Here is a 24,510-nt window from a genome sequence, read left to right on the forward strand (position 1 = left end):
AAGGAAATGAGCTTCCTGCAACAAATTAAAACAAAAAAAACCCACAAATCATAAACTCTTCAAACTCCACCTAGCTTTAATCACACATGAACACAAATTTCCTGTAACTGGATCCTCAAATGCTAGATAGACACAAAATGCTGGGGTAGTACAGCGGGCCAGGCAGCATCTCTGGAGAGGATGAATGGGTGATGTTTCGGGTCGACACCCTTTGTCAGACTGACCAGTCTGAAGAAGGGTCTCGACCCAAAACGTCACCCGTTCCTTCTCTCTAGAGATGCTGCCTGCATTTTGTGTCTATCTTCAGCATTTTGTGTCTCCAGCATTTTGTGTCTATCTTCAATTTAAACCAGCAGTTCTTTCCTAAACATTTTGTCTCCTTCTCCTCAAATGCTATGTTGTTGCCATACATGAAAAAAAAAGATCACCCTTGCGGGCTAGTAGAATCAAGGGATATGGGGAGAAGTTGGGCACAGGTTACTGATTGTCGATGATCAGCCATGATCACAATGAATGGCGGTGCTGGCTCCAAGGGCCGAATGGCCTCCTCCTGCACCTATTTTCTATGTCTAACCTGCAGCTGAGAAACACAAGAAAAGATTGAAAGAAATTTCCTAGTTCCACTCATGGCTTCACCATTTCGGGTTAACATATAAAACAAGTTTGCAAACTCAGCGTCAGTCTATTTGCCAGAGGGTGTACAAGATGCAGGTCTGGTTTACATGCAGGCAAATACACGTGGGGAAATCAACATTTAGGATGTAGGTCAAAAGCAGTCTTTGAAGATTCAAATAGTCTTGTGTAACAATCCATTACTACTAGTCTCAGGTACTTATTTCCAGGGTAGGTCATCAAAATCAATACTCAAAGGTGAACAAGAGTGTTTTGGAGAACATGGAGAGAGAAGATGGGCCAATGGCCTCCTTCAGTGCCATTAGGTTCTTTAGCAATTCATTCAATCCTTACCTGAATCGCGGCAAATCCTAGAGCAGCTGTAATAACGTACATCATAATTTCTTGCAGCTTTTTCACCACCAGAACTTTGCATCCCTGAGGTTAAGGATTAAAGGAAATAAGAATTATGCCTTTATCTTTTTCACATTCCCTTACGATTTGCCTAATTTTTAACCATGAATACTCCTACATCTTATAAAAACCAGCATCCATTAAATTTTAACTAACCCTTGCATCATGGCCTGGAACAAAGGAGATTACAGGGAGTGGTAGACATTGCCCGGTCCATCATAGATATTGATTCCTTCGATGGTGGGGAGATCAATAAGAGCCGCTGCCTCAAAAAGGCAGCCAGCATCAAAAACCCACACCACCCTCTCATTGCACCCCTACCATTGAGAAGGTGGTAGAGGAGTCGGAAAACATGACCACCAGGTTCAGGAATAGCTTCTTACCAATCATCGGCTCATGAACACTACACAACACTAACGTTAACCTCAACTGTCTTTAGTTGCACTAAAGATTTCAGGCTTTATTCACATTTTTGTATTGGGCTATTAATTTATTGACATTTTGTTTATTATATATTATCAATATGTATTGTGTTTATAGGCCTGCTATGCTGTTGAGGGTATGAATTTATTTACGTCGATGTCAGTACATACGACAATTAAACACTCTCGATTCAAGGATCATTGGATAAAGCATCAAGAACTTGGAGTCATTTCCTCCACAGTCCACAGGTGGGCGGCAAGGTGGCACAGAGGTAGAGTTGCTGCCTTACAGCGCTGGAGACCCGGGTTCGATCCCGACTACGGGTGCTGTCTGTACAGAGTTTGTACGTTCTCCCAGTGGCCACGTGGGCTTTCTCAGAGATCTTCGGTTTCCTCCCACACTCCAAAGGCGTACAGCTATGTAGGTTAATTAGCTTGGTGTATGTGTAAATTGTCCCTAGTGGTAGGATAGTGCTAATGTGCGGGGATCGCTTGTCGCCGCAGACTCGGTGAGCCGAAGTGCCTGTTTCCGCACTGTATCTCGACCACTATTAGTAGAGGTACTCACACTGATTTAGAGAAGACCAGCGATCAAATTTTATTTGACAATGCATATTCACTAGGTTCCCTGTGGCAAAGCCTGGCATATCAAGTCAGGTTGCAGATCAAAAGTAAAGCCACTGAAAGGCAGGAAAGGCTCAAAGGAAGATATAAGAAAATAACTGCAGATGCTGGTACAAATCGATTTATTCACAAAATGCTGGAGTAACTCAGCAGGTCAGGCAGCATCTCGGGAGAGAAGGAATGGGTGACGTTTCCCATTCCTTCTCTCCCGAGATGCTGCCTGACCTGCTGAGTTACTCCAGCATTTTGTGAATAAAAAGGCTCAAAGGAAGAACTGGCCAAATCCAATTCCTGGGATTGTGTTTGAGTGTAGCAAATTCTGTTCTCACTTAGTAACTGGTGTCACATCAGCAAAATATGAAAGCATTGCAGTCAGATTAGGAGTCTTTGCGGGCAAAATGTTGGAACATAATGAAACCCTATGGAGTTACGACTCATTATTTTGGCACCATTAATATTATTATAGGAATGTGATGGAACAGAGAGATGGGGGAAAGAAAAAACACCCATGGGCTATTATTTTAGATATAAAAACCTCCACGCAGGTGTGCTGAGCAAGCTTGATCTAGTCAATTATTTACACCCAGAGCAGAAATAGACCCAAGATTGTTCCAAAAAAATTAAAATTAAGTATTAACAAAATTATGGTTAAAGAATTGATTGAAATCTGAGAGTTTCATCCAAATTCATCAACCGCAAATAATAATGCGTAGTCAGCAAAATGAAAGCTTTTTTCTCTTTTTTCTAAAGCCATAAAAGAACCTTCACCAAAGCTCCTCTGGTTTACATACTTTCAGCTAAAAAAAAAGTGGCCTGAAAATTATTTTTGACTGGATAGTAAGCAAACAAAAGCTTCTCACTTTATCTTGGTACACATTACAATAAAAAACTAAACCAAAAAAAGTATTGATTTTATTGAAAGACCGCAAGGGGGGAATTGGCAGGAGTGTATTTATTATCTTTCACATTACCTCAAGAAAATAAGAGGAAGCCTTTGTAGCAATTGTGTTGAAGAGCATTAAGAAAATGGGGAAAGGGGGGGAGATGACTAAAATACCCCATAATCCAAAGTGGAAATATATGGTAGGTTTTCTTTCCTAAAGAAATCCATGAATCTTTTTTCTTTAAATTGCCTTTTTTCTTTAAATTGCCATGTGGCAGCGTCCAAGCAACTTAAATACCACAAAGGCACCCTACAAATCATCATACTTAATTAATTTACCACAGTGAACTAATGTATTTTAATTCTGGATTATATTCTGCAGCTGCACTCTAGCCCACAGCAAGATGAAAATACATAATGGGTGTAGTTTTTGTTTAAGACTAATGGTTTACTTTGGCAGCACTTTGGAAATAATACTGTAATCTTGTGACTTTAGACGTTGCAGAATAAAAATAAAGTATGCCTTCAGAAACAGGGACTGGCTTTCTCAGCTAGAGACAGGACAAGAAGTGACAAACACGCACAAAGCAAAAAAGGTGTTGTACGACGGAAGACACACTTGGTTTAAAAGACTGAAGGTCAAGTGAGGGAGTTATCCTGCAAGGAGTCTCTATTCCATGGAGCGCAGGAGGATGAGGGGAGATCTTAGAGGCATACAAAATCATGAGAGGAATAGATTGGGTAGATGCAGTCTTTTGCCCAGAGTAGGGAATTTGAGGACCAGACGACATAGGTTCAAGGTGAAGGGGAAAAGATTTAATAGGAATCCGAGGGGTAACCTTTTCACACAAAGGCTGGTGGGTATATGGAACAGTAGTTGTGGCTGGGACTATCCCATCGTTTAGGAAACAGTTAGACAGGTACATGGATAGGACAGGTTTGGAGGGATATGGACCAAGCGTAGGCAAGAGGGACTAGTGTAGCTGGGACATTGTTGGCCGGTGTGGGTGAATTGGGCCAAAGGGCCTGTTTCCAGGCTGTATCACACCATGACTCTAATTGGTACAAGGATGCAAAGAGGAAGAAGTAGTAAAATAAATCCTTTGTTACAGACAATGTTTTCCCATCAAATTCTTTCAGCTGTTGCTGAACCAGTATTCATCAATTGGCTCAGACATATTCATCACCTCCAAAGATAAATACAAAATGCTGGAGTAACTCAGCGGGTCAGACAGCATCTCTGGAGAGAAAAGGAAAGGTGACGTTTCAGGTCAAGACCCTTCTTCAGACCAAGGGTGATCTTCTTCAGATCACCTCCAATCCAGGTTTCTTTAAACACACAAAAGCAGAACTGGTTCCTTGGTTGTTGGCTTCACCCAGTTTTGCAACAAATGTGTCGCTGGCACAAAAACTACTAGTAAATTAAAATTATTTAAATTAATAACCCACTATTATGAAAGAATCCATCCGCTTTATTTCTGGTAGAATCTTTGGGTTGTTTAATTCTGAAATAGTGCAAGTGAAACTTTTTTTGAACTTTGGCTGATTTCTCTCGGTGATAACCATCTTTCTTTGCACATTCTTACCTCAGCATACAGGTCTGAAGGACGGTTCATGCTGCCTGTGCAGTTGCTGATGCCCGACTTGCAGCAGCTGATTGGCACGCTATTATTCTTGGTTTGTTTGAACCACTGTGTATCTTCCCAGTCAGAGTAATTGTGGATGCCACAACAGCGCAACTTTCAGAAGGAAATGCAGAAGGAAAAGTTACTTAAAGACGTGGAACTCATTTACATAGTTGACAAACTTGCAACATTAAACTGTTAAATGTAATGGAAATAATCAGATCTGCAATTTCTTGTGGCTTGCTCACACATCCCCTGTCACAAAACGTAATAACATTTCTGCAACTATTTGCTTTTGGTAGATTGCCAATCCCTTCAGTCATGAAGACAGCTAAGATGAAAATCAGAAAAATGCAGATGGTGAAAATCTAAAATAAATACAGATAATGCTGGAAATACTCAGCAGGTCAGGCTGCATCTGTGGGGAGAGAAACAGTTAACATATCAGGCCAAAGAATGTTAGAACTGCATGCAACACTAGTTAAGCCATAGATTGACTTATGTACAATTCTTGTCACTATTTCATTGGAAAGATACATTTCCACTTGAATGGATGCAAGTCCATGAAGCAAAATTGGATGAGGTAAGGTTATTTTCACTGAAGTCGACATGGATAAGTGGAGACTGAATTAAGGTGTATAAAATTATGAGGGCCAAGACAGAGTTATTAAGTAGCCCCCATTTTTCTCAACGGTGATAAAAGGAGGCAAAATTTAAAACAATTAGTGGTAGGCTGAGAGGAGGAAAATGAATCTAGGTAGGAATCTAGAACACCTTGCTTGAAAGAGCTGTAAAGGCAGAACCCTTAACCACATAAAAAAAGTTACTTGGATGTTTATGATGTGCCATGACCTGCAGAATCACTCTCTCAGACCGATGACTTCATCAACACCTTATCGTCATACAGCCCTGGGCTCATCCTGTTATGCCCATGTCCTAACTATCTCTCCCTCTCTTTCACCCACTCCGCACTTGATGGTTGACGAGGACTTGGTGGGCCAAAACTCCCATTTCTGTGCTTGCAGTGTTACCATATCAACTGTCAAGCATGCAATTTTACATTATTTCTACTCGAGCCCATTTTATTCTCTACATTACCGTTTACTATCCCCATCACCCAAATTCTATTGTGCACTTGCACGTTAGGGGCAATTTGCTGCAGTCAAGTAATCGACCAATTTGCTCATTCTGGGACATGAGGGGAAACCCAAGCACCTGAAGCGAACTCGTGGGGTATAATAGACAATAGACAATAGGTGCAGGAGGAGGCCATTCGGCCCTTCGAGCCAGCACCGCCATTCAATGTGATCATGGCTGATCATTCTCAATCAGTACCCCGTTCCTGCCTTCTCCCCATACCCCCTGACTCCGCTATCCTTAAGAGCTGTATCTAGCTCTCTCTTTGAATGCATTCAGAGAATTGGCCTCCACTGCCTTCTGAGGCAGAGAATTCCACAGATTCACAACTCTCTGACTGAAAAGGTTTTTCCTCATCTCAGTTCTAAATGGCCTACCCCTTATTCTTAAACTGTGGCCCCTTGTTCTGGACTCCCCCAACATTGCTTTGCTGTGCCACTCTCAGAGTGTGGAGCAGAGAAGCGGACCCTTTGGTCCCTTATGCCCATACTGATCATCAGGTACCCATCTACAAATCCTATTTACCAGCACTTGGTCCATAACCTTCTCTGCCATGGCGATTGAAGTACTTCACCCGCTCGTTCCTACTTGCATTCACAACACTCAGGTAGTGTGCTCCAGATTCCAAATTCTCTCGGTGAAGAAGATCTTCCTCAGAACCTCTCTAAATCTCTCACTCCTTACCTTAAACCTATGTACTTAATTTTAAGCAGAATGTTTACCAGGCACTTGGTATTATTGAAAGGCAGCTTCTGAGGTATACATACTATGTGCAAAAAAAACAAAAATAAACCAAATGATGTGAAAATTGCTAAATTAATCTCACCTGCCTCTGTACATAATCAATTGCTCGGCTGGCAGCATCTGGGTATGTTCCATTGTATTCATTGTACACTTTCTGAATACTGTTATCAACCTCATCCTCCACCTGTGCAGATTTAAACAAGATTTAGGAATGGTCAACAAATTTCACAGTAGTTTGAAAAAAGATATTAGTTAAATGTTAGTTTTAAACTCATCTTTACCCACTAGTCAGGATACAAGTTGAAATTACAACCTCTAAACATTTGGCAAACACTAGGACCCACAGCTTCTTTTAAAGCAGCTGAAAATGCAGGAAGTTAACTAGTTATACCCCAGAGTTTACCAGATGTGGGCAATGCAAGAGAACCTGAATACTTTATATGACAGCACCATTACCATCGACAAGGAAGGTGCAATACAGTCATTTAACAATGTCACCAAGAGCAACCTTACTTTACAGAAGGATTACACTAGCCCCAAGTACAAGAGTACAATCCCAATTTAAAGCATGTTAATTTGGCATGAAATTAATAATTCTGTTGTATCTGAATCTTTATAGTCCAAAATTAATCCTGGCCTGCTTTGGAATAAATTGCAAAGACTAACATTTGCCTGTAAACTGCCTTGAGTGCAAATGATTACTCATTTAATTTTTACACATCTGCATAAGCAAATACAGATGATATGGATGAAGGGACATAGTCTAAAGTTCTACCATAGAATATAAAATCTCGATGAGACAATACAAGAAGCTGTGCATTCAGTCTAATGCTTTTGTAACTAATCACTCAGTGTTGGAGAGAACCATATAGGTTGAGGGGTATTAACTAGTGACACAATGAAAATACAGAAACTTACTTTAGTGAAACTTTACTTTAGAGTTCAGAGATACAGTGTGGAAACTGGCCCTTCTGCCAATCGAGTCCACACCGACCAATGATCGGTGCACTAGCACTATCCCTCACACTAGGGACAATTTACAATTAACAAAGCCAATTAACCTACAAACGTGCACGTCTTTGGAGTGTGGGAGGAAACCGCAGTACCTGGAGAAAACCTACGTGGTCACAGGGAGAACGTACAAACTCCGTGTGGACAGCACCTGGAGTCAGGATCGAACTCAGGTCTCTAGCACTGTAAGGCTGCAACTCTACCACTGCGCCACCATGCATTGGAGAACACGAGCATTCTAGCAAATCCACAGCCCGAATTTTCATACCCTGAATTTTCATACCGTCACCTTCCAAGTTTTTCTATAATGACATCTCAATAGCACTTTGTAATGAGGATCATCATATTTCTTTCATCTCTAAAGACTGCAGTTTGGTTAAAAACAAGGAAGACTCGGGAACAGGTCCGAGTCTCCACAATGATCTTATCTTTTATATAAAGAAAGAACAACGACCGGATTTCTAAGTTTCTCCACCACTACCCCATCCAATGGACCACCCCTGTTCAATAGTTAACTGTATATCCAACTCACCTTTGCCTTTTTGCTAACACACCTTTATTCAGTTATATCTTTCCCACAAAGTTGCTTTCTACAAAACATTTTGAAGACAAATCCCAGTTTCTCTAACCTTACAATAGACAATAGGTGCAGGAGCAGGTCATTTGGGCCTTCGAGCCAGCACCGCCATTCAATGTGATCATGGCTGATCACCCACAATCAGTACCCCGTTCCTGCCTTCTCCCCATACCCTCTGACTCCACTATCCTTAAGAGCTCCATCTAGCTCTCTCTTGAATGCATTCAGAGAATTGGCCTCCACTGCCTTCTGAGGCAGAGAATTCCACAGATTTACAACTCTCTGACTGAAAAAGTTTTTCCTCATCTCCGTTCTAAGTGGCCTACCCCTTATTCTTAAACTGTGGCCCCTAGTCCTACGTTTAGAAATTAATTTTACAACATGAACAATTGATCTTGGAACTCCTTTTGGTTCACTCTTTGGATCACAAACATCAGTTATCTTGGCGGATACCAAATCCACGGCCTTGTGTGACCACAACATTGTATTTTAAGATTAAATTTAGCCGCTTTGAATGGCGACAATATATTGCAGTTTTACTCTTGCTGTGTCGATTCTTACATAACATTCAAAGAAAGTCTGGATTGGAAATCTAAACATCTTAGTCATAAGACGTGCACGACTAGTGTCACAAACTGACATTTAATTATACAAATTAGAGACATTTTATCCACTGCTATTGCTTTATAATTGGCACCTGGAAATTACATTCAAATATGATCACAACAACAGCATTCCTTAATCCTACATCTTTTCAGTAGTGAATGGCAGCCTCTGAGGTATTAGGATTACGTTTACCTTTGCTCTGTAGATGTAGCCGAGTACCACGACAACTCCTTCCGTGATGAAAACTATTAGTAGAATCAGCACAAACTTGCGTGAGAAAGAGAAAAAGTGTTTCAGTTTAGGCAGTTTAAATGATGTGACTTACGCGTTACAAATAAGCCTTGGAACTCATTTTAAACAGGTTTCCTTTCTTTGTCGTGCTGTTTCTTTCATTACCTAAGAATACATGTTTCGAAACAGGAATATAAAACTTGGAAGAAAAAAAAAGATATTTTGGCCATTCAGCAGTCACCTCTAACCTGGTGACCATCAGGTGAAAGCCAGCCTCCAAACCCCAAAACATTTAACGGTTTCTTCTGCATTGGTTTCCAATTATATCATATGTGCAATACCAATTAGCCAACAAGGCCACCACACAACAGGATGGATGCAATTTCCCTGGAGAGGGTGCCTGGAAAGGACCATTTCAGTTACAATGATGGGACTGAAGGCTGATCAATTCCCAGGGCCTGATGGTCTGCATCCCAGGGTACTTAAGGAGGTGCCTCTAGAAATTGTGGATACATTGGTGATCATTTTCCAATGTTCTATAGATTCAGGATCAGTTCCTGTGGATTGGAGGGTGACTAATGTTATCCCACTTTTTAAGAAAGGAGGGAGAGAGAAAACAGGAAATTATAGACCAGTTAGTCTGACATCAGTGGTGGGGACGATGCTGGAGTCAATTATAAAAGACGAAATTGTGGAGCATTTGGATAGCAGTAACAGGATCGTTCCGAGTCAGCATGCATTTACGAAGGGGAAATCATGCTTGAATAATCTTCTAGAATTTTTTGAGGATGTAACTAGGAAAATTGACAGGGGAGAGCCGGTGGATGTGATGTACCTCGACTTTCAGAAAGCCTTTGACAAGGTCCCACATAGGAGATTAGTGGGCAAAATTAGAGCACATGGTATTGGGGGTAGGGTACTGTTATGGATAGAAAATTGGTTGGCAGACAGAAAGCAAAGAGAGGGGATAAATGGGTCCCTTTCAGAATGGCAGGCAGTGACTAGTGGGGTACCGCAAGGCTCGGTGCTGGAACCGCAGCTATTTAAAATATGCATTAATGACTTGGATGAAGGGATTAAAAGTACCATTAGCAAATTTGCAGATGATACAAAGCTGGGTGGTAGTGTGAACTGTGAGGAAGATGGTCTGAGGTTGCAGGGTGACTTGGACAGGTTGTGTGAGTGGGCGGATGCATGGCAGATGCAGTTTAATGTGGATAAGTGTGAGGTTATCCATTTTGGTGGTAAGAATAGGAAGGCAGATTATTATCTGAATGGTGTCAAGTTAGGAAAAGGGATGTACAACGAGATCTGGTGTCGTAGTGCATCAGTCACTGAAAGGAAGCATGCAGGTACAACAGGCAGTGAAGAAGGCCAATGGAATATTGGCCTTCATAACAAGAGGAGTTGAGTATAGGAGCAAAGAGGTCCTTCTGCAGTTGTACAGGGCCCTAGTGAGACCGCACCTGGAGTACTGTGTGCAGTTTTCGTCTCCAAATTTGAGGAAGGATATTCTTGCTATTGAAGGCATGCAGCGTAGGTATACTAGGTTAATTCCCAGAATGGCGGGACTGTCATATGTTGAAAGACTGCAGCGACTAGGCTTGTCTACATTGGAATTTAGAAGGATGAGAGGGGATCTTATCGAAACATAAGATTATTAAGGGGTTGGACACGTTAGAGGCAGGAAACATGTTCCCAATGTTGGGGGAGTCCAGAACTAGGGGCCACAGTTTAAGAATAAGGGGTAGGCCATTTAGAACGGAGATGAGGAAAAACTTTTTCAGTCAGAGAGTTGTAAATCTGTAGAATTCTCTGCCTCAGAAGGCAGTGGGGGACAATTCTCTGAATGCATTCAAGAGAGAGCTAGATGGAGCTCTTAAGGATAGCTGAGTCAGGGGGTATGGGGAGAAGGCAGGAACGGGGTACTGATTGAGAATGATCAGCCATGATCACATTGAATGGTGGTGCTGACTCGAAGGGCCGAATGGCCTACTCCTGCACCTATTGTCTATTGTCTATAATGAGAGACCCGAGAGGTTGTTTTTCTTGGAGTCAAGGAGGAAGCCTGACAAATATAAAATTATGAGGCATCAATGAGGTTGACTGGAGGATACATTTCCTCATTACACATGTATATAAAACTAGAGGGCACAGGCATGGGGCTGAGAGATTTAGAGGAGATCCGAGAAAGAAATATTTCACTCAGAGGTTGGTTGGAATCTGGGTATTGGTAACATTTAAATATATAGATGAACAAGGTGTAGACGGCTATGGAACAAGTGTGGGTACAGGCGCTTAGAATGGGTAGTAAATTGATGGCTTGGCATGGTGGGCTGAAGGGCTCTTTTCCATGTTGTAGATCTATGAATCTGTCAGGTGGATGCCAAAATTCAAGTATGGAGAATGCTCTTTCTAATGTTACTCATCCAATCCTAGTTGAGCAATGAACACGTTTTCCCATTGTTTTGGCACAGCAAGATTTGCACTTTGTACACTTTCAGCTGCACAGGTGATTTTAAAGACAAATTATTATCAGCACCTTTCAAAATATATTTTATATAATCATTCTCCTGTTGATAAAGTTCTCCTTTCTTTACACTGTTCGGGAAGATAACAAATGTAGAGGCATTTATTTGCAGGGGCACAGTTTTATTGACATTGGAATGATTCACTTAAACTTGTATTGCATCATTAGGCACAGTAAATTTAACAGTCTCGTCAATGGAACCACAAGCATACATTGTTTATTCAACATAGTCAACATAGAAACCCCATTCCCCCAATATTTTTTAACTTACAATTAAAACATACAAACCTAAAAATCCCAAATTTGATTCCCAACCTGATTGACCAATTCAACTCAGGGTAGAATAAACTCAGATGAAGAGAACCCTGGGACAAAGTTGCTTGTTTCCTTTCACTCATTAACTGCTTTTAATGAAGTGATGGAAGAAAGGTTATGGGTGGAATTGATCTGTCCCGGCAGACCCATTGTTTCTGCCTGCTCATGTCCCACCAAACTTATTTCCACCTACCTCGACTCCATCCTATCCCCCCTGGTCAAATCCCTCCCCACCTACGTCCAAGACACCTCACACGCTCTCCATCTCCTCGATAACTTCCGGTTTCCAGGCCCCCACTCCCTCATCTTTACCATGGATGTCCAGTCACTCTACACTTCCATCCCCCACAAGGATGGTCTTGAAGCCTTCCGTTTCTTCCTCGACCGTAGAACCAGCCAATCACCAACTACTAACACTTTCCTCCGCCTAGCAGAGCTGGTTCTTACCCTTAACAAATTCTCCTTTGACTCCTCCCACTTCCTCCAAACCAGAGGCGTAGTTATGGGCACTCGCATGGGCCCTAGCTACGCCTGCCTCTTTGTCGGGTACGTCGAACAATCCCTGTTCCGGACGTACACTGGCCCCATCCCCAAACTCTACCTCCGCTACATCGATGACTGCATTGGTGCTACCTCTTGTACCCATGCAGAACTCACTGACTTCATACACTTCACTTGCAATTTCCATCCTACTCTTAAATATACCTGGACTACCTCCGTCATCTCCCTCTGGACCTCACCATCTCCATCACAGGAGACAGACTAGTGACTGACATCTACTATGAACCCACTGACTCGCACAGCTATCTGGACAACATTTCTTCCCACCCTGTCTCCTGCAAAAAGTCTATCCCCTATTCCTCTGCCTGCGCCCGGGATGAGGTGTTTCACACTAGGGCATCAGAGATGTCCTCATTCTTCCGGAAACGGGGCTTCCCCTCTTCCATTATAGACGAGGCTCTCACTAGGGCCTCTTCTACATCCCGCAGCTCCGCTCTTGCTCCCCCTCCCCCCATTCGTAACAAGGACAGAATCCTCCTCGTTCTCACCTTCCACCCCATCAGCCAGCGTATCCAACAAATTATCCGCCAACATTTCCGTCACCTACAACGGGACCCCACCACTGGCCATATCTTCCCATCCCTTCCCCTTTCTGCGTTTCGCAGAGACCGTTCCCTCCGTAACTCCCTGGTCCACTCGTTCCTTCCTACCCAAACCACCCCATCCCCGGGCACTTTCCCCTGCAACCGCAGGAGATGCAACACCTGTCCCTTTACCTCCCCCCTCAACTCCATCCAAGGACCCAAACAGTCTTTCCAGGTGAGACAGAGGTTCACCTGCACCTCCTCCAACCTCATCTATTGTATCTGCTGCTCTAGATGTCAAATTCTTTACATCGGTGAAACCAAACTCAGGCTCGGCGATCGTTTCGCTCAGCAACCTTCGGTCAGTCCGCCTTAACCAACCTGATCTCCCGGTGGCTGAGCTCTTCAACTCCCTCTCCCACTCCCAGTCTGACCTTTCTGTCATGGGCCTCCTCCAGTGCCATAGTGAGGCCCACCGGAAATTGGAGGAACAGCACCTCATATTTCGCTTGGGCAGCTTGCAGCCCAGCGGTATGAACATTGACTTCTCCAACTTTAGATAGTTCCTCTGTCCCTCTCTTCCCCTCCCCTTTCTCAGTTCTCCCTCTATCTTCCTGTCTCCACCTATATCCTTCCTTTGTCCCGCCCCCCCTGACATCAGTCTGAAGAAGGGTCTCGACCCGAAACGTCACCCATTCCTTCTCTCCTGAGATGCTGCCTGACCTGCTGAGTTACTCCAGCATTTTGTGGAAGAAATGTTATGTTTTTTTGAAATTACATCTCAGTACGAGTTATTAAGAATATAAATTTAAGGGAGAAAAAAAATTGGAACTTTATAAAAAGGCATAATCAATCATGAAAGGACACAAAGTGCTGGAGTAACTCACAGGTCAGGCAGTATCTCTGGATAGGTGATGTTTCAGGTTGAGACCTTCAGACATTTGGAGAGCCTTTTTCAGTCTGAAGAAGGGCCTGGACCCGAAATGTCACCTCCAGAGATGCTGCCCGAGGTACTCCAGCACTTTGCGTCCTTTTGTGTATCAACCCACATCTGCATTTCTTTGTTTCTACATGGTATCAACAATGGCTTAAATGTCTCTCAACAAACATGCCTACAAGGAACACAATTTAAAATACAGTTCTTCTTGGCTCATTTGTCACCATTTCTCCCAAACACTGCTTTCCTCAGATTGATCTTATCTGCTGAGAGAGTTTGAAACCAATATTTAAGCCAAGTATGTTATTCAAATCATATTTGATCCAACAAGGATCTTAATTTCAAAACAGTGATTTTAAAGTCAGATTGTTTCAAAACAAATTTCAACATTTCAAATATTAAAGCTACATTGTGTTCCTTGAGACACAACATTTTACTCTAAATTATTAGTTATAACATTTAGACCAACTCACAGTTGCCAGGCCACAGTGGCTTTCACGGATGGTGGCACAGCAGCCAATTAAACCAATTATGAACAGGAGCGCCCCGACCCCTATGATGACAACAGCGGGAATCAGCGTGTATACATCCTCAAAGAAGTGATCGTAGTCATCATACGTAATGAAGACATAGGCACCAACATAACAAAGGATCCCTGCTGCCGCCTGTGTGGGAAACAATAGGAACACATTGAATATTCTGCAGTTATTTTTCATTGGAATAGCCAAATCTGAGAATAACAGTTCTTATGAACTATTTGATCTCCGATCGCTGGGTCTGCCATAGTTTTGGTGGAATGTGGATATTGGCAACCATTCATTTATCATCTAGCTGCCCCCAAATATATCACAACACTGGGTCAGATGGCAACTATGACCTCCATAAAACTGTTCAAGCTTGAAAAATGTCACACAAAACAAAACAGCATCCAATAAGGCAGCTGAGAATCATAGAATGATACAGTGCAGAAACAGGCACTTTGAATCCACGTTATCAATGCCGACCATAATGCCCATCTCTACTAATTGTATTTGCCTGCATTAGGTCTGTATCACTCTACCAGTTTATTAACCAAGCACCTGTCCAAATGCCCTTTAGAATGTTTTTTTCATTGTATCTGCCTCCACTACCACCTCTTGCAGCTTATTCTAGATAATTATTCACTCTGTGTGAAAAGCTTGCCTTCCTTAATTTCTTTGAATTGTTACCCTCTCACCTTAAACCTAGGAAAAAGATTCTGACCATATATCCTCATATCTTACCCAATCTCTCCTTCTAACAGCCCTTCATTCCAGGCAACATCCTGGTAAATGGAAACAAAAGAAACAGTAGATACAGCAATCTTAACAAAAACAAAACAAAGGGCTCAGCAGGTCAGGCAGCATTGTGGACAGTCGACATTTTGGGTTAGAACCTTTTTCAGGAGTCTGTCCATTCCTTCCACAAATGCTGCCTGATACGCCAAGTTCCCCAGCACTTCGTTTTTACTCAACATCCTGGCTATTTCTTTTCTACTTTCTCTATTGTTACCACATCCTTCCTGTATTGTGGCAATCCAAACCAGTCTAACCAGTTTTTTTACAACTTCAACAGAATGTCACAAATTTCATACTCAATGCTTTCTTTGGTCATTGAAGATAAGCATATCATATTTTACCACCCTAAGCACTCGTGTCACTATTTTCAAGAAGAGTCCCCAAGGTCTCTGTACATCAAAGTTCCTGAGACCCCTGTCATTTACTACATATGTTCTAACAGAATTTTACCTCCCAAAGTGCATTACTTCACACTTGTCTGGATTAAATTCCATCTGCCACTGCTCCACCCAACTTCCCATTTGATTTACATCACAAGAGATCGTAGTCATCTACACTGATCAGCCAAAACATTATGACCACCTGCCTAATATGCTGTTGGTCCTCCGTGTGCCGCCAAAACAGCGCCGACCCGCCGAGGCATGGACTCTACAAGACCCCTGAAGGTGTCCTGTGGTATCTGGCACCAAAACATTAGCAGCAGATCCTTCAAGTCCCGTAAATTGCGAGGTGGAGCCGCCGTGGATTGTACTTGTCGATCCAGCACATCCCACAGATGCTTAATCGGATTGAGATCTGGAGAATTTGGAGGCCAGGGTAACACCGTGAACACTTCATCATGTTCCTCAAACCATTCCCGAACAATGTGTGCAGTGTGGAAGGACGCATTATCCTGCTGAAAGAGGCCACTGCCATCAGGGAATACCATTGCCATGAAGGGGTGTACCTGGTCTGCTACGATGTTTAGGTAGGTGACACATGTCAAATTGACATCCACATGAATGGCCTGACCCAGGGTTTCCCAGCAGAACATTGCCCAGAGCATCACACTCCCTCCACCGGCTTGTCGTCTTCCCACAGTGCATCCTGGTGAGCCTTGGGCACCCAACACCCTGTCGCCGGTTTGTGATTTGTCCTCCCTCGGACCACAGTGGATACTCACCACTGCTGACCAGGAGCACCCACAAGCCTTCCGTTTCAGAGATGATCTGATCCAGTCGTCTGACCATAACAATTTGGCCCTTCTCAAAGTTGCTCAGGTCTTTACTCCTGCCCATTCCTCCTGCATCCAACACATCAACTTCAAGAACTGATTGTTCGCTTGCTGCCGAATATATCCCACCCCTTGACAGGTGCCATTGTGATAATGAATGTTATTCACTTCACCTATCAGTGGTCATAATGTTTTGGCTCGTCGGTGTATATTGGAGAAAACTAGAGGAAAGTATTTTTGAACCTTCACGATTGAACATAGACTGAGGCTCTGGGGATAGTTTAGATTGAGCTGGGCAGATGAAAGCATGAAAAAGTTTCTATGTATAGAATGGTGGTGCACCAGCACCGAATCAAATGTTATCTCCATTCAGCTAACCCCAAAAGGAATAGCAGTAACATTGCTACAAGAAAAAAAATCTCAAGAACCCCACAAGGATCCAGTCCAAGATATCCATCTGCAATGTTGTCAATGCCCCAAAACTTGAAGAACAGTATCTCATCTTCCATCTGGGTACTTTATAGCTTTCAGGACTTAATATTGAAATCAACAAGTTCAGGCAATCTGCTATTTCTGATTGTATCAAAACTGGCTAGTTTTGCTGAAAAGCGATCCACATGTAATGTTATTATTTCCTCTCTTCATGGTCACTATGTGATTTGCTGCCCTTTTTCCGCATTTTTCTTTTGGTTTCAGCAACTATTCTAACCTGCATTTCACATGGCCATTTTGTCTCTCATTAATCCATTGACCAGATGGAGATGTAAACTACCAAATTATCTTGGCAACTCTGGTCTCATCCTATCAAGAGGTATTACTCTTGTCCTACCCCAGGCCCCCCTTATCCCCCTGTAATTTAAACCTAATTTATTTTCCCTTTCCCTATTTTGAGCAAGGGTCTCCAACTTAAAATATTAGCTGTTTCTCTTCCCTCAGGTGCTGAATGAATCTACACATCTGGGCCAAATCTATTTTTATCTCACATTTCCAACACATGCATTCTTGATTTTTTTAAGAATTTTGTATATTTCAACAAAGCTGAAATATTTAAAACACATTAATACAGAGATAGTAATAGTAAATTTGCAGTGACAACCTAGATGATATCGAAGCAGAGTTTGATAATGAAGATAGACACAAAAAGATGGATAGAAGGAATGGGTGGCATTTTGGGTCGAGACTTCTTCAGACTGAAGAAGGGTCTCAACCCAAAACCCAAGTACACAATTTGAAAACAATTCTGAATATTCTGAAGAGATTAAACAATGTGAAAACTGGTATATTGATCCGCTCAGGAAAAAATTTAAATCAAATCTTATTTTTCTTAAATGTATAACAAAATTCTGAATGTACAATGACAGGCAGTGTCTAGGGAACCAATACAGAAATATAATTTGGTTAAAAACCCTTGGGTTCAAAGTCAAGATTCTTAAACGTAATTAAATGCACTATTACTAATTAGCAAGGAATGTTCTACCTCAGCCGACGGGAAGTATCTGCCACTGGAGATGTATATTTATAAATTTACTAATGTAATAGGAACCAATGGCATGCTTGTGAATCAGATATTGAATTCATTGATTAATATTGCTGGAAACTACATGTGTTGAGCCAGTTGTCTCTTATGAATTCTAGTCACATTAAGAAGTGCACAACGAAGATTGGCGTTTTCAGAGGTTTTTGAGATGGGCACATGAATATGCAGAAAATGTAGGGAAATAGCTAATTTCCAGGCACAGGAGATTGTGGAACGTCATCATGTTCAGCAAATACAGTATGGGCTGAGGGACCTGGTGCTGTGTTGTATTGTTTAATTTTCTATTTTTTTATTCCATTAAGTGAAATGCAGAATTGTGGAACAGGTCCTCTAAAAGGCCAAGGAAAAATTCGGAATGTAATTTGTAGGTAATGTAAACCAGGAGGTTTGATATTGCTTGGGAAATTGGTTAAAATTGGTGCAGAACGGCGCGGACTCGGTGGGCCGAAGGGCCTGTTTCTGTGCCATGACTCTAAGCGTGGCATGTTGGCACAGCGGTAGAGTTGCTGCCTTACAGCACCAGAGACCCGGGTTTAATCTTGACTATGGGTGCTGTCTATACGAAGTTTATACGTTCTCTCCGTGACCAGCGTGGGTTTTCTGCGGGATCTCCAGTTTCCTCCCATATTCCAAAGACGGACAGGTTTGTAGGCTAATTGGTTTGGTAGAATTGTAAATTCTTTTTAGTGTGCGTAGGATAATGAAAGTGCGCAGGGATCTCTGGTTGGCGCGGATCTGTTTCCTCACGGTATCTCTAAACTATATTAAACACAGTCAATGTGGGCTGAAGAGCCCGTTCCTATGCTGCACCGCTCCATGTTTTATGAGTTCGAGAAGTTCAGCAAATAGTCAATGATTCGCCATCTGCCATCATTTCATAATTCTTTCAAATATAAATTATGGAAAATATTCTGGTTGTTCGGGTGTTTTTACTATCATACCTAAACCACATCATAATCCGGTTCATATTTTAATAAAGAACTGTAACTGCCCTTCCAAATGACTTGGCATTGCTGTTTTTATCACGATGGTTAAGCAAAGGTTTATTGTTCGAAAGGTTTATTTTCTCACTATATAAACAATCATTTAGACCAAGATCATTCAAATCACGTTCAACTGTGTCCCTCCTTCTTGTAGTCTGGCAACTTGGTTAAGTTTTGTTAACATTTTTTATTGTGTTGCTGTTATTTAACAGAAGGTCATCAACTCGATGAAAGATGCTCTGTGGTTCGCGCGAGCTTGGTTGACCTCCCAGCAGAGCGAGATATCTGTCGGGAAATGTTGCCGACTGGCCCGCTGCAGACTGCAGGAGAACGTGCTGAGGGACGCACTGAAGCTTGGTGCAGCCAACGCCAAGGCCCTGTGCTGGACATGGGGGGCAGGGTGTGGTGGAGACGCCCCTCAAAATAAGGGAAGGGATTCCACGCCAGTGGGCCACATGAGTGGCAAGGGGGGATAATTTTGTGTAATTGGTGCATTGAATGTACAGTATGTATTGAATGTATGTATAGCCTCCGAGAAAGTAAGATGGAGTTTTGGGAGGAACATGTTTTGTACATATTTATTTCTCGAATAAAGTAAATTTTGAATTGGTTTAAAAATGCAAACCTATCCCCTCCCCCCCCCCCCCCTTCCATAAACCTTATAAAAGATTTCCTTTGGCCATGTGGCCTCACTGACTACCGAGGGCAATGATTCCTAATTGCGAAGATGCTGTTGACGTGAAATTTTGATTACTGCAGTCCTTGCAGTGAAGATGTTCCCAAACGTTGGTGGCTAAAACATTCCAGGAATTTGACGAAGGGAAATAGTGATAAACTTTGAAATTGGTATAGCATGCAAACTTGCAGGGAACTTGCCAGTGCATATGTTCCCTTGCAGCAATCACATGGTACTGAATTTAAACAAGCTTTCAAAGAGACTATTGCAACGATCTCTTACAAGTAAGTTCCTGCTGATACCTGTCAAAACTACTCGACATTCTCGAATTATTTGGGATTGCAAGTATAACTGCAGAGTCTACCTAAACCCCATCTTCCTCAGTACCTTCCAAGGGTCAAGGAAAAGTGTGCAGGCAAGATTGTATGCTTTGGTCTGAGTAAGTCCGGTTTGCTTTGGGTGTGCATGTCTATGTATGCCTGTGCCAAATCTGTGAAGCAGAGCCTAGTCTCTAGTAATCGTAGACTTGGTTGCCTTTGGATCTTGATCTGATCTGTTCTTGATCTGTCAACACCACATGGTGACTTGGCTGTATTAGCCACCACATTAAAAAAAATTAATACACAGGCATTTTCACTCATCAGAACTAAAGTGAAAGTTAGTTATCTTTGATCCCAGGGTACTGTCGAACAAGACTAGTCGAGCTGCTGATATTGAAGCTTCATCCAACATAAATCTTTAATCCATTCACCAGAAATAATGCTTTGAAGGTCAAATGAAGTATAAACATAATGCAACATTAAAAACTGGGTATTGAGTTACTACGATCCTTTTGACAATCTATTGGCCCAAGGTCAAAGTGTACCGAGAGATGCCAGACAGGATTAATAGACAATAGACAATAGGTGCAGGAGTAGGCCATTCGGCCCTTCGAGCCAGCACCGCCATTCAATGTGATCATGGCTGATCATTCTCAATCAGTACCCCGTTCCTGCTTTCTCCCCATACCCCCTGACTCCGCTATCCTTAAGAGCTCTATCTAGCTCTCTCTTGAATGTATTCAGAGAATCAGCCTCAACTGCCCTCTGAGGCAGAGAATTCCACAGATTCGCAACTCTCTGACTAAAAAAGTTTTTCCTCATCTCTGTTCTAGATTCTTTTAAAAGTATTGTTTTCAGCAAAAGTATTTTAAAATAGCCTTGTAAAACAATTTTATGAAGAAAACAGGGCAGCTCAATTTTACTTTATCTTATTCCGTTCCTTCTTCTGATAGACTTTAAAACTTTAGAGATACAGCGAGGAAACATGTCTTTCGGCACACCGAGTCTGCACCAACCTGCGATCACCCTATACATTGACACGATCCTACACAAGGGACAATTTCTAATTTTACCAAAGCAAACATGTACGTCTTTGGAGTGTGGGGGGGAAACCAGTGCACCCAGAGAAAACCCACATGGTCACAGGGGGAACATGCAAACTCCATACAAACAGCACTCGTATTCAGGATCCTAATCCGGGTCTCTGACGCTGCAAGGCCGCAACTCTACCGCTGCGCCACTGTGCCGCCCTCAATAGTAGCAAGTATAGTAGCAACTCTTTCAGATTAACAGGTCCTTTGTAACAGCAGTGTTTCTGGAATCTAAGTCAAATGATGCTTGTGCACAGGCATTCATTGGCCATTTAGTGGTTGTGCGTATTTAAGCTTTACTGGAGAACAATCAGACGCAGAATGCCAGTGCACTCCAAACACAGATTCACTCACTCAGACTTGAATTCAAAACTAGAACAATCGGTCTGCTTTATCGTACATTGCCCACACAATAGCATTATTACAATGACATTTGCTTAGTTCCAATAAGAAAGAATTTCACAACCTAAAACGTACAATAGGAAGGCGGCTTGGGTAGTTTGAGTGCACATCATATTTGGTGCAAACATATGACAAACCTGTTCACAGTCCTTCAATACTTTATGAAAATGTAGAGATTAAAAATCCAATGATGCAAAGATGTTCAAAGCTCAAATTTAAAAATGGAATATTACACTTGAAACAAGTCGGGCTTCAATGGGAGTCAAAAATATCCCTGTACTTTAGACATCAGCGTCAAACACACCTAGGTTTACTGTTGCAGCATTTAACAGAACTTGCTATCAGTATACATTTTGGTATATAGCCATTTTACTGACAAGGTATCAGAGAACAGCCAGCAACATTGAAACTATACACAAGCAGCAGTGTGTTCGAAAAGGGAAATAAATATCTGGAACACAAACTGGAGGGCAGCCAAGATGCTTTTAAATGAACACTGAGGTATGACACTGGGTTAGTATAACCAAGAAAGTCCCAAGTGTAATCTCTCATCTGTGCCATTACATCTTCTCAGAAAGAGCAATGATTATTTCAACTTAACAGCAACACATGGTTCCCAGTCACCAGCCACAAGCACATTCACTGGGTGCACCAATGATGGCAAGGCTCCAATGATCATTTCTTGCTGCCTCAAGGAGTGACAGAGGATCCTTTTTGAACTGCTCCAGGACTTTTGGGATAGGAATTCAGACCCTGCTAAAATCTTGCATACACAATAAACTAACTCTGGACAGAACCAGCAGCAAAAATTTCAATGGTACAAAAAAAGGCCACTGCAAATCAATTTGTCAAACGGAGCACTGTCGAACACCTTTGTGATTGTATGCAGCCAACTGTGCAGGCAATTATCAATGGAACCATTCTGAAGCATTAACTGCCTCTAGGAAAAAGCTCAGGCGACATCTCCAGTTAAATAGATCTTCCAGTTTGTATGATTCTTAAGTTGTAATATGTGTCTGGTTAGAGTGACCATTGGCACAAGAGTACAAAGACCAGTAATTTAGAAGCTAATTAATTCAACTACATAAACAGTGCAAAATATACATTAGTACTTCTTAATACTGAAATCCGGGTTTAAATACTCTCGATTGCAATTAAATCTCAACACAGGTCTACCAAGAACAAAACCCTGGTTGGATAACAGCATTAAAAATGTTTCCAGCATGTGGATGCTTTCACTTCCAGTTCTGCAAGATCTCTGCAGCTAGAGACATGTTCAGACAAGCTTAATAACACTGCAGTACCAAGGCTTCAACTTTCAAAGTACAACAATTTTTAATCCTATTTCTGGGTGGTAAAGTGTTGAGAAATTTACTGTATTGATCAACAACAATTTTGATTTATAAAGACATTATTAGCATTACTTGGACAGTACTATTCTATTCTTCGTAATTAATACTTCCTCATTTCTTTCACATTGAAGGTGATATCAGTTTTAACCAACAACACCAAGCAATATCAGACCTACAGGGTTACACAAAGTTACCCTCAGAAACTTTCCTTGGTTTTTGGAGATCGTATTTCACAATTCAGATTAAAAAATAGAACAGAGAACAATACAGCACAGTAACAGGCCCTTTGGTCTGCAATGTCTGTTGCCAAACGTGATGCCGTTAAATTATTCTCCTCTGCCTGCATGTGATCCATACCCATCACATCCTGCATATTCAAGGCCTCTTTAACAGCCTCTTAAATGCTACTATTATGTTTGCTTCCACCATGACCCTTGGCAGTGCATTCCAGGCATCCACCGCTCCGCGTAAAGAAACGTACCCAGCACATCTCCATCAAACCTTCCCCCCTTAAATGTCTGTGACATTTCCACCTGATGGAAAAAGGTTTTGACAATCTCCCAACATATGCCTCTCAATTTTACACACTTCAATCAGGTTGCCCTACACTTTCTTATAGTTAATTCCCTCTAATCTAGGCAGCCTCTTCTGCACCCATTCCAAAACCCCCACATCTTTCCTGTAGAGAGGCGACCAGAACTGCACTCAAAACATCAAATGCAGCCCAAGCAAAGTTTATAAATGTGCAACATTACTTCTTAACTCTTGTATCCAATGCCCCGACCAATGAAAGCAAGCATACCATACACCTTCTTTAGGAATGGGCGACGTTGTGGGTCGAGACCCTTCTTCAGTCTGAAGAAGTGTCTCGACCCGAAACGTCGCCCATTTCTTCTCTCCTGGGATGCTGCCTGACCTGCTGAGTTACTCCAGCATTTTGTGAATAAATACCTTCGATTTGTACCAGCATCTGCAGTTATTGTCTTATACACCTTCTTTACATAATTTCCTGTGTTGCCACTTTCAAATAACAATAGATTTAGATCCTAAGATTATCACCGCCATCAAGGCTCTTGTCATTAACTTATTCACAAAATGCTGGAGTAACTCAGCAGGTCAGGCAGCATCTCGGGAGAGAAGGAATGGGTGACGTTTCGGGTCGAGACCCTTCTTCAGACTGATGTCAGGGGGGCGGGACAAAGGAAGGATATAGGTGGAGACAGGAAGATAGAGGGAGATCTGGGAAGGAGGAGGGGAAGGGAGGGACAGAGGAGCTATCTGAAGTTGGAGAAGTCGACGTTCATACCACCGGGCTGCAAACTGCCCAGGCGAAATATGAGGTGCTGCTCCTCCAATTTCCGGCAGGCCTCACTATGGCACTGGAGGAGGCCCATGACAGAAAGGTCAGACTGGGAATGGGAGGGGGAGTTAAAGTGCTCGGCCACCGGGAGATCAGTTTTGTTAATGCGGACCGAGCGCAGGTGTTCAGCGAAGTGATCGCGGAGCCTGCGCTTGGTTTCGCCGATGTAAATAAGTTGACATCTAGAGCAGCGGATGCAATAGATGAGGTTGGAGGAGGTGCAGGTGAACCTTTGTCTCACCTGGAAAGACTGTTTGGATCCTTGGATGGAGTTGAGGGGGGAGGTAAAGGGACAGGTATAAGAAAATAACTGCAGATGCTGGTACAAATCGATTTATTCACAAAATGCTGGAGTAACTCAGCAGGTCAGGCAGCATCTCGGGAGAGAAGGAATGGGTGACGTTTCGGGTCGAGACCCTTCTTCAGACGTAAAGGGACAGGTGTTGCATCTCGTGCGGTTGCAGGGGAAAGTGCCCGGGGTTGGGGTGGTTTGGGTAGGAAGGGACG

At 42.4% G+C, this 24,510-nt stretch overlaps 1 protein-coding gene across 1 annotated transcript in view; it reads right to left on the minus strand.

Annotated features, from left to right (window-relative positions):
• Window positions 1-24,510, minus strand: part of LOC144610910 (tetraspanin-3-like) — a 51,900-nt gene that overhangs the window by 16,456 nt on the left and 10,934 nt on the right. Inside the window, exons 2-6 of the mRNA XM_078429900.1 lie at window positions 14,227-14,418; window positions 8,848-8,922; window positions 6,544-6,645; window positions 4,542-4,694; window positions 967-1,050 (exon numbers count right to left, since the gene is read on the minus strand). Of these exons, the coding sequence (XP_078286026.1) occupies window positions 967-1,050; window positions 4,542-4,694; window positions 6,544-6,645; window positions 8,848-8,922; window positions 14,227-14,418 (606 nt within the window). The remainder of the gene's footprint in view (window positions 1-966; window positions 1,051-4,541; window positions 4,695-6,543; window positions 6,646-8,847; window positions 8,923-14,226; window positions 14,419-24,510) is intronic.

The sequence above is a fragment of the Rhinoraja longicauda genome, chromosome 38 (assembly GCF_053455715.1).
Source record: "Rhinoraja longicauda isolate Sanriku21f chromosome 38, sRhiLon1.1, whole genome shotgun sequence".
Taxonomy (NCBI): Eukaryota; Metazoa; Chordata; class Chondrichthyes; order Rajiformes; family Arhynchobatidae; genus Rhinoraja; species Rhinoraja longicauda.